General features: G+C 43.9%; 1 protein-coding gene across 1 annotated transcript in view; it reads left to right on the top strand.

Moving 5' to 3' along the window:
* Positions 1–937: 937 nt before the first annotated feature.
* GPR176 (G protein-coupled receptor 176) overlaps positions 938–11,470 on the top strand; it is a 37,245-nt gene continuing 26,712 nt past the window's right edge. Inside the window, exon 1 of the mRNA XM_035326580.1 lies at positions 938–1,486. Coding sequence (XP_035182471.1) covers positions 1,372–1,486 — 115 coding nt within the window. The 5' untranslated portion in view covers positions 938–1,371. The remainder of the gene's footprint in view (positions 1,487–11,470) is intronic.

Raw genomic sequence — 11,470 nt, 5'->3', positions numbered from 1 at the left:
TATTTTTTTCTCATAATTTCTTCTACAGAGATCCATTGTTTCCAAGAAAAAAAGTAGGAGAAAAATGTAATAAAAACATGGTGAGAAATTATTTTAAAAAGTCTGGTATCCCAGCAGGAGTGTGAAATCTGATGGGTAAGAGAGGAAAAGACAAGGTTTTTCAGTGCTGTGCTTTTACTAGCTAGCCTTGCAATCATGTACTTTGAGGGGAGAAAAATATTCACATGGTCCATAAACATTTACTGGAGTACAGTGAACATCCCTGGAGCCTACCTGTCCTGAACACTTCCCAAATTTGTCTGCTGTGGAACATGCACATGGAGGTCCCTGGGCATGTGGTGAGGGAGGCGTGTGGCCCAGGTGTCTGCCCAGGTGAAAGCTAGTAGGGGCATGCAGGACAAAGCACAGGCTTGATTTTTAACTAGCTGCCCTCTGAAAGTCTTTAAGTTAAAGACACAAGTGCTTTAAGCTGGGCACCTGCCACATGGAGGCACACTTGGCGCATTTAAACACTCAAATTTGTATGCCTATGTAGTATCTCTCCTGGCAGATTCAGTATTCTACGTCTTTCAACAAGCTTGCAAGATTTCAGCAGATAACATACGCGGAAACTCAGAGTTTCGGGACCTGCTTTAAAAAACCCTCCTTGGCAGCCGCGGCGCCCACAGAGGGCTCCCGTCACGGGGCGGCGCCGGGAGCAGCCCGGCACGCCCGCGACACACCCCAGCAAAATGGCGGCCCTCGCTGCCGCGCTGGCCACGTGACGGCGGAGGCGGGAGCTCGCCCCCCCCCCGGTGTGCCCGCCGGCCGGCGGCGGGGCTCTGCGGCTCTCCGCGCCGCCCGGGCCGGGCTGGGCTGGGCTTTCGCGGGGCGCCGTGCCCGCGTGGACGTGCGGGGACCTGTCGGCTCCCCGAGGCTCGAGTGCCCCCTGTCCTGGGACTCACCGACAAGCTGCTTTTCCCTGAGGGGCAGCTGGGGTGCGGCGGGAGCCCGCCGTCGGGAGAGCGAGCAGCATGAGCGGCGGCAGCGCTAGCGGGCTGCCCGCGGGGGGGCGGGCGCTCTGCCTCGCTCCACGCGGAGCTACCGAGGGCGCAGCGGGGCAGCGGGGCGGGCGCTCCGCCGGCTCGCCCGAAACGCGCTGAGGGAGCGAGAAGCATGGGACAGCTAACGGCAGGGGAGAGCCCGCTGTATCTCCTCCTCTCCTCTCCCGGCGGTGATGACTCGCGGGGTGGCGGCATGACGAGCCGAGCCCGCTTCCCGGGACGCAGCTACACGGCGAGCGGACCAGCCGGGGCTCCCTCCGCCGCCGCGCCGCCTCGCCCGAGCGCCCCGCTGGCTCACTGACGGGCAGCGCCTCGGCCGGGGGGCGGCATGGCGTGGAGCGGCAACGGCAGCGCGGCCAACAGCGGCGGGCACGGCGAGGAGCGGGGCTACCGGCACTTCGCCACCGCCGCCCAGGTCGTCATCTTCGTGGGCGCTCTGCTGGGTGAGTACGAGCCGTGGGGTAAGCCGGGTTGGTGCCGCTTGGGAGGGCGGTGAGCTGGGTTTCAGTAAGACACTACGGCTAGGTCCCTGGAAGCTGGTGCTGGAAATGGTGAGGCTTCTCACACGAGGCTTGACAGAGAATGTCTCCCGTTCGTGCAGGTGATTTCAGCAGGGCTTTGCTGATGGTCGTGGATTCTTATTGCCAAGGATTTGTTTTTGTCTGATTTCGAGTAATGCTAAAATCAATTTATGCATTTGTTCCAATTCATTCTAATATTGACTTCTGCTTGGCAATATTTCATAGCACGTTGCTACTTTCTAAAAAATAGGGTCGTTATCTTGGAACACCATTGAGCTCTAGGCTTGGTCACTGATAGACTTACCTGTTATTACTGCCAATCATTGAGTCATTTCACCTAGGGTATTCCTCTGTCCAGGGGGGATAAGCGTGTTTTTTTATTATTATTATTATTTTAATTTTTTATTTTTATTTTTTTGAGCATAGGCAGTATGTGAAAACAGCCCTCGGTGGTGTGTCACATGGTATAAAATGATAGCCAGCAAATAGTAAGTGAGATTAATGAGCCTGCTCCCAATACATATGGTCAACAGTGTCCTAAAAGCTACAAGATGAGGTGAAAAGAGTCAGAACTTGAGTTCTTGTTCTTTGTCTTGTGGGTTTTCAACCTCAAGAACTGATCTAAAGCCCTTTGGATATATATCCAGGCTTACTTTCATGACAATAGCTCTCTACGGACACACTCATGTGATTAGGCCTTCAACAGCCTGGAGTTTTTATAACAAAATGAAGAAAACAAAACAAACCCAATCCAAGCAAAGCCTTAAATTTAACAAGACTTACAGTAAGGCATGGTTTGGCACTCATGCGTTTGCTTTCAAGAGGTGGGCTCTCTTGATTTGGACCTGCCATGAGGGGCTTATCTGCTGATCAGTTGGCAGGGAGGCTGATGAATCTTCCAGGTAGCATCTCCAGGCCTGTTGTAGAGCAAAACCAGAGAGGAAATCATGGTAATTTTTTTTAAACTATAAAAACACAGTAGTCCAATGACAAACGTTGGGCCTCATGAACTTGCAGTGATATAAACCAGTTTAACTATTATTTTTTTCGAAACTGCCTTCTTTTTCTGTCTCTGCTGTGCTGAAACACTATTTTGACAACACAACATTATTGTAACAGCTGAAAACCTTAGTCTTTAAAAATGTTTTTCTGTAGCATCTGTATGAATGTACTGTTTGCCATTCTGTATTTACTGAATGGAAAGAAAGCCACAAAGACATTGCAGACCGACTTTTGGTGTGTGCGTATTCAACTGTCGTATTTGCCAGAAGTTTTGCCAGATTGTGATTGTCAATTGTGAGGGAGATGTACGCTGCATTTTTCTCTCCCGTTTGAGACCTGTGTGGATCCTTGTAACAAAAGGAGAAATTCCTGCATTAACTTCCCTTCTGTTTGGAGAAGACAGTGCTACAGTGAGTGTCTCATGATATCTCTTAAGGACGAAGAGTCCAACTGTTCTTTTTACAATATATTGAAAACACATCCTTGAGTTTTTATTTATTTTAGGTAGTAATGATAATAATACTGGTTTCTAGAATTCTGTGCATCTTTGAAGGTAACTACATAATTGTCACAAACTTGCCAATGCTTGAAACTGTATATGAGCAGTATTTGGAAGAGGATCTAGCTGGTAGAACCATGAAAAATTACCAAAAGAGGCTGATGGTCTGCTGTAGCACACTTTTTTCTTACTTTTTCTCCTAATTTATTGGAAATTTGTATTACTAAAAACTTAGGATTTCTTAAAGAAGCAGATTTTTCCATTTTTGGAATGGACAAAACATAATTATTGGTGTAAAAATCACTAGTTAGAGCAGTTAGAGATGAGTTGTTCAGGTAAATTGGTTGTGGATTACTGATTTAAGATCTAAGTACAGTGTTATAGCTTACAGTCTTTAACAGCTGTTCACAACACTCTGAGTTGGTTTGCACAAGCTTGTGCTGTTCCTCTTCTGCTTGTGTGGAAGTTCTTGATGAGCAAACTACCAATGATTTTATTATTCAAGGTCTGAGAAATAAGATATGTGAAATCTGTATCTCTGTACTTTGAACCCAGCTGGTACTACCTGTGATGCGCTCATTTGGCTGCAACCTACTGTGAGGTTTCAGTACAAGACAAGAGGCTTGGTGGATGGAGGAATTCAGTCAATTTATTTTTCCTGATTGGTGTAGTTCCTGATTGGTGTCTCAGTTTACTTCTGTGCAGGAAAGATTTGCCATATTTTCAAGGTTTACAGGCCATTTCTGTCTGTGATGCTTGGCTGGACACATGAAATAGTGAATTCTTCTGGGGAACTTTCGCACATATCGGTGAACTTAGCAAATGTACAAGGTGAGGTATAATGTATGTAAGGGACTAGAAGGCCTTGTAAACGTTATCTTCCTGTGCAGCTGGTAATGATGGTGTTCATAGTAATGGTATTTCCTAGACTTTGAGCTATCAGCTCTGAGCGGGGCTGGAATAAAACAGTTAAAACACTTGCCACTTGCATTTTCCATTCTGCTGTTTGAATTGTACTTGAATCAGGGAGTGCAGGGCATCTTGTAGAAAAATACACAGGTGTGGACACCTGCTGAGCATCAACAGTAGAACTAGGAAAAGACCCATGCTCTAAATACTACTTTACTTTTCTGATCCATGTGTACTTCTTTCCTGATGCAAAGAGATGTTGTGCCTTGAGAATTTGTGAATGACAAATACATACGTAGAGATGTGTTTCTGGAGTGATGTCAGAATAACTTCAGGTACGGTAGGATTAAAGCTGTTCATTCTAGGAAAAGTTGTAGGAGAATAGGTGCCAACGTAATTATGCTGCTTCTGTTCAACTCTCTAATATGACTGATTGTATTTTGGACAGCTAAGTTACCCCAATTGGCTTAGCAAAGGGAAGGCTAATGGGATGAGTTTCTGTGTGTAAGTTTAATGCAGCATCTTTCATTGTGTTAAATGTAAGTATTGGTGGCAGGCAGCAAGGGGAAGAACTTGCTGGTTTTGCTGGCCTCTGGAATGATGCAGCTGGGAGCAGCGTGACGTGAGAAGCAACACATACTGTCAGTACTGATTCCCTTCAGTTGGCTTGATTATATGTGGTAAACACATCAAGAAACTCAACCTTTGTGTGTTTTAACTAGTTTTGAAAGGATGTAGGAGAAATGTAATGGCAGAACAAGAATGGCAGAGATTTGCTTGGAGATGGATCTGTGCAGGATTCATGGAAGTGGGGCGAGCAGTCCGCTCTGTGGTTCCATGCATATTCTGCCTGACTCGGGTTAGATTATTTCTTACTGCCTGGTAAGAACTGTAGGAGGCTTCCTTTTGCCTAGACTGCTTTTTAGGGCAGTTCCATCTTCCCATATGACCAAATAAATATAGCCAAGATGTCAGGCAGGTTTACATGTGGACTTGCATTCCCGGCTATACTGGTCCTCTCATGGGTGATTTGCTCATTTCACGTAAGAAATGAAATGTACAGTTTAAAAGTAAGAGCACCCATTTTCAAGTCTTTCAAGTCTCTGTTCAGGCAAAAATTAAAGTCCTTGATTCTCAAAATTCTTCAATTTGCCTTTGGTAAAAGCAACTAGTTGTTTCTGTATGCTGTCTGTGTAGACTTTTATTTTTGCATGTTACCCTGTTTGTCTGTCTCTGGATTCTTCCAGAGTCTTTGTGCTGGTTGTCCACTTCACGATGTTGTTCTGCCACCTACTGCTGTAAGATCAGAGTGCTATAAATGATACAAATTGATAACAAAAGCATGTTCTTTCATGAAGTCTCTAAACTTGCAGGAATAAAGTTCTGATTGGGATTTTTTTATTTCTTTAAATCAAAAAAGAAACCTGGTGAGTTTTGCTGATCTTGTAGGGATTGGTTTGGAAAGAGGACTGACAAAGTAGCATTCCAGTTGTAGACAGAGAAAACTTTAGTGTTCCTATGTCCAAGGGATGTTGGTTCCTTTTGCTGGAGAATAGTTGGTCTTCAGCTCTCATATGACATTGGGATTGTAATGACAGACGTCCCAGAGCAAGGCAGGGCACTGATGGTTATGGATAGGAGAACACATTTTTTTCCAAGCTTACTGGTCTGTGCCTTGGCCTTGTATGGATGAGGCTTGTTCTCTCACATCACACTGGTTAAGTTTGGGAGCTTTCAAGGGGAGAATGTTTCTTGTTGCCTACTGCCGCAGTAAAAACGAGGATTTGTCTGGCTGAGGTGAACAGCTCAGGAGAATGAGGCTGCTCGCTTCTGCCATCGGGGCTGCATCTGGCTGTGCATCTAGGCCCAGTGGTGGAAAGTGCTGCTGGGGTATCAGCAGATAAGGGATGGATAAGAGGGCTCAGAGGTAAAGAAAACTTTAACATTTGAGAAGCATGCTGGGCAGCAGTTCTCTTAAATTACCCTAGTAAAGCATTTCTTGGCTTGTGTTTATTTTCCCCGTTCTGAGACCTGTGTAACCTGGCTGCATTCTAGATTTTCTCGGTTGTTCTCTTGCCTTGAAGACCATGTAGTGGGATGGGCGCATATCTCAGGCTGTTTGGACTTCTAATATACACAGAGTGCTGGGAGGCTTAACTACAGTGTGGTAAGACTGCAGCTAACCCTCAAATACATTTCAGTAATGTAGAGCAGACAGCCTGCAAAGGGGAGTCACAGATTGTGGTGTTGGCACTCATGGACCCACTGCATTTGGAAGAAATAGAGGCTTCAGATCTCTCAGGCTGAAGTCAAAGCTGTGGAGCAAAACGTATAGATTGCTTCCCATTAAACCTGAGAATTTAGATTTTTATCTTGATTTTTTTGTAATTTTTTTTTTCCTGTTGCCACTGCTCTTCAGCATGAAAAGAAAGCAACAAAAAGCTCTAGTATATTCTTGGCTGCTATTCAGGAATGAATGAACAATTTATGAAAATAGAGCATTTGAACAAGGTAACTGTGGGGAAAAACTAGCCATTATATTTAGCAGAATATGGAGTTACAGCTTTTCCCCCTGTGGCTGTCACTCCTTTGAAAAAAGGATGCATGTGGACAGTGACTTCTAAATAGGTGACAACTGCTGAATGGCATATCAAAGGTACCTAAAGATACCTTTTATCCCTCCCCCTGGTTTTAAAGGTTCAAGATGACATAGGGCTTCTTTTCAAAGCCAGTAAATTTTTAATAGCTTTCTTTAATGAAAGAGGATTCTTGAGATCAGATTTGCAGTGAATATAGGGACAGAGCACCATTGCTCTCTAAAGCACGTTTATCTCTTGCCATTAGAGGCAGGTAGCCTGCAGGGACTATTACTCCAGCTCAGCAGCCAGACCTTTCGGGGAGGGAGCATTGCTTCAGGGTTCCAGCTGGGAGAGGTCGCTGGAGGTGGCTGCGACTGCTGCAGTTGAGTGCTGGCAGTGGGATTTTCCTACAGTTCACTTATTTACATACAAATCTATATATCTTATAACTGCAGTTAAATGGCTGAGCTAATGACTTGTGCTTTTACTGAGTAACTCATGCGTGTAGCTGAATGCTCCCACTGCTGGGTTTAGGTGAGATTATATCTCATTATCATGGCTTGTAGTTTTTATTCTTTTCATATTCCCCACATCTGAGAGTCTTTGTGTGATCCTGAGATTGAGTCTGTTCACAGTTTTCACGTTAGTTTTGTAGATAAAACTGCATGAATTTCTTCTCTTAAAAATTATCCGCCCATTTTCCTGATGATTTTCCAGGAGCTGTTTGGCTCCAGGCTCTCCCTGCCCTTGAAACTGATTTTCATTTCCCTGCCTTGACATCTGTGAAAAGCAGATACAAAATTAAATTTGTGGCACCTGACTTGTGAAGATGTTTCCTTTTGGGGATCCAATCCTAGATTGACTGGCAGTCTAGGTAATGCATTTAAAGCAAATGTGTAGTAGCATAAGGAATAAGCAGTTGTTTGGAATAGGCATGAGGTTTGTCACAAGCATCTTCTATAAAGAGCAAAGGTGGGAGTCTTGCAATAAAGAATATTGCAGGTGAATGAATTTTTAAAGAAAGAGAGGTGTATCTGCAATAGCTCCAGCTAGAATTTGTATTCCTGCCTTCAAAATGGGTATAATTAAAAAAAAATGCATGAAAGGTTCAGGGATGGGGAAGATGTTTGTTTCTACTGGGGTTGCTCTTAGAAAAGCTGGAATTGTTTTTGGATGAAACTTCCAAGCTAGGCAGTTTCCATAGATTGACTTGGTTGGTCAGACAGAATAATTAAAGTTTGCCAAAGTAAAAAGGGTCTGAAAAGCAAATTTAATAAGCAGCATCAGGCAATTATATGAGTGGTAATATTTGCGTGTGATAGTAATTACTTAGTAATAACATATTACTGCAATGTTATGACATTAATAATTTTCTTCTGCATTTTCCTGAGTGGTTCCAAGCCCCAGATACAACGGACCCTGCAGCAGTAAGTCCAGTTCAGGCTGCACCCTTGGTAAAGTCTGTGTGGAACAGATTCTGTGCTTCTGCTTTTTGTGTGTTGTCAGGTGAGCTGCTAAGCAATTTTCTATGAAAGGAAAACAGAATTTGGTGAATGGGTGAAGAAGAGGGATTGTGTGAACCACTGCAGCCCCTGTTGCTATGGAGAGCTTTCTTGTGCGCTTCAGTGGGGATGCTGCCTCCGGCTCCGGCTGAGGGACTGCTCAGATAGCTCTGCCGCAATTTGGAAAAGAGGCACTGGGGGGAAAAACACAACTCTTTGCACCAAAATCTGTGGGATGCAGTGATTTATACCTGTAATGCAAGTGGCTGATACTCTGGTGATGCTGTATGCTGGAGTGTTCCTCAAATGTCTGCTGGGGGGCTTGGCTGTGTCTTCAGACATCACTTGTGTTCAGGGTGTTAAACTGTTCCCTATTCAGGGAGAAAATGACTGAGATCAGTCGTTTTACTGTCTGTAGTCCCCATGCGAACACTTCAATGACAGCTATGAGCCAGAGCTGTTTGACTAAGCAACTGGATGTCATGTTTGGCTTTTCACTGTGAGTTGCATTTGCTCAAATGTCAGGCAGTGTGTGTATCGCTGCTGTGCCACCTGACAGTTCTGAACTTCAGTGGAAGTTGAGGAAAACCAAGGCTTTGCATTGGATGGTATGAGCAGTAATTTACTACTTCAGGCATCAACTCAAAAGTCAAGAAGTGATGCAGAAAAGACATTAAAATATACAAATAAAATGTTTTGTTTTAGTTTGTGTCATTCTTGTATTGCCAGGTAGAAAAAGGCTGCTTTTCAATAAGCAGCATTATGAATTTTAAGAAATTGTACTCTAGATTTTCTCTTCCAGGATTGCAGAGGTAGTCCTTGTTGTCTATTGTAATGTTCTATGTATCACATTCTAGAGTCAAATGAAACTATCAGTATTGTTATAATTTTGCATCACTAGAATTGATTATTATTATTATTATTATTTTTAAGACAGAGCCTGTCTTTGCCCGTTTCCCCATCCCCAGGTAGTGAGTAGGTTTAGATCCTTTCAAAACAAGTCAGTTATTCCATTATTAAATCTGGTTGGATCAATGAGTGGACCCAAGCAGCTAGCTTTTAAGTCCCTGGTAGTCATTTGTGTCATCTATTTGGCAAAGGAAGGGACATGCACATTTTCTACTTTTGTTCTATTTTAAAGCTGGAAGTATGTGACCAGTTGGCACTTAAGAAGAATTATAAATGGTATTAGTTGTGTTACTGATCTTGTCCAATAGGCCTGGAGTTGAGCAGGCACTGTGAGCATTTGAATGAGGTTAAAACATTATATATATATATATTCAAGGTTATTTTGTCATTTTTTGTTTGTTTTGTGGGATGTTGGGGAAAAAAAAATGAGTTTGCTACTTACTGGGAGCGTTCTTCAAGGTCTAGGAAATTGTATAGTTTTCTATCACTCTGAAAAATTGCTGTTAAGTGTTTAGGTGCTGCTGAATCCCAGAGGCTGATGGAGGTGAGTGAGGCTGCTGCTGCTCCATGTCCTTGTGTCCATAGCAAGGCTGAGTACCTATTCCCAAGAGACACATGTGCGTGTGTGTACATACGTACACAGAAAATGTAGCATTCTTGCAAGCAAAAGAGCACCAACAGCTTTGTCCTCTTCCCTTCTCTGGGTGGTCAGGATGAAAGCCTGCTGCTGGAAATATATCGATCCCTTCAGCAGCAGGTCTTAGACAACCAATCCACCCAGTAGCTGGCCCACAATCTCCTGGTATCCAATTTCCAGCACAGATGTGTGCACATGTAGGTTGGTTTCTCCAGTAACTGGCCCAACATTATGACTTTACCAGTAGATGACCTCCAGATCCTCAGGTCTCTCCAGTAGCTGTGTTGGACCTCCTGGTCCGATACTAGCCAACTCACAGACCCCTCAATAGGCAATCTGAAGTATCTGGCCCAGGCTTACAGCCACACCAGTACTTGCCTTCCAAGCATCTTAACCTGCTCTCTCATACTGATTATATGTGTACCTGTTGGAATATATCAATGTGAAGAGTCTTGTAGATAAAAGTGAATTTTATATACATCCTTTATATATTTAAGGAAAAATTCTCAAATGATCAGAATGATGTTTTGTTTTCTTGTAGTACTTTTTCTGTCATCATCCCTCCCATCACAGAACTTTTAAATGACTGCATTTTGGGGCATGCAGTTGTGGTGGTTTTACCGTGCTAGGCAGTTGAACACCACAACCGCTCTCTCACTCCCCCTCCTCAGATGAGGAGGGGAAGAAGTAAAGGAAAGAACAACTCACCGGTTGAGATAAGGATGATTTAATTAAAGAGGGGGAAAAAAAATATATATATATATATATATAATTAAGGAAATATTATTATTAATTAAACAATTCAACTAAAGAGAAAAAAGGGAAAGGGGAGAAGGGAGGGGGAAAGGGAATAACAAAACAAAACAAGTAAAGGCTATGTGGAAGTGCAGAGGAAAGAAATTACTCTCTACTTCCCACAAATGAGCGATGCTTGACCACGTCCTTGAAGCAGGGCCTCAACGCATGTAGCCGGTGTTCAGGAGGAGGACAGACGTTTTTGCAACGAGAGCCCACCCCTCCCCTCTTCTTCCTTTTTCCACCTTTTATTGCTGAAGTTGACATCATATGGTATGGAATATCCCTTTGGTTGGTTTAGGTCAGCTGCCCTGCTGATGTTTCTTTCTCACTTTTTTGCCCACCCCCTAGGAGGGTCAGAGAGAGTCCTGATGCTGTGCCAGCACTTCTCAGCAGCAGACACAACACCGGTGTGATACCACTGCTGTTCTAGCTACAAGTGCAGAGCACAGCACTGTATGGGCTGCTGCAGGGAAAGTTAACATCCCAGCCAGATCCAGTACAGCAGTTCAGATTGTGATGGAGTTAACAGCTGAACTGGGCATCCAGAGACCTGAGACTTATCTGTGGTAGGTTTCCTGTACTTGCTCTTTCAGTATCTGATAAGGAGGTAGTTTTCAAAATGGTGTGAGAGTGGGCTAGATACTGCTAGGAAGTTTGAAAATGACAGTAATACCAGAGAAACAACTATTGTATTGTACCTCTTTCCGTCTCACAGCTGATTAAATACTATCCCTGTAGCAAGTACAGCCTCTTGCTTTCCTAATAGTGCTGTTATATTTTCATTAACTTTAAATTTGGCTTAGTTGCTGAAAGCAGGGACAAGGAACTGTAGCCAGCCAGCTTCTATAGAAACACTGTAATAAGGAGAATAACTTGTATGGGAGGACTGGCTGGAGAAGAAATCATATAACCTCTCATAGCGAGGCATTAGGTCAGCCAGACAATGCAAATGGAAATTATAGTAGTAATAAGCAAAAGGGACGTGAAGCTGAAGTAGTGGTAGCAGGGAATGCTTTAATTTTCTTATTTGCTGCTCATGGTCCTTGGCTATTGGTGGGGATTGCTGGGAGA

The sequence above is a fragment of the Oxyura jamaicensis genome, chromosome 5, assembly GCF_011077185.1.
Source record: "Oxyura jamaicensis isolate SHBP4307 breed ruddy duck chromosome 5, BPBGC_Ojam_1.0, whole genome shotgun sequence".
In the NCBI taxonomy this organism is placed as follows: Eukaryota; Metazoa; Chordata; class Aves; order Anseriformes; family Anatidae; genus Oxyura; species Oxyura jamaicensis.
This window is presented reverse-complemented; position numbering and strand designations above follow the sequence as displayed.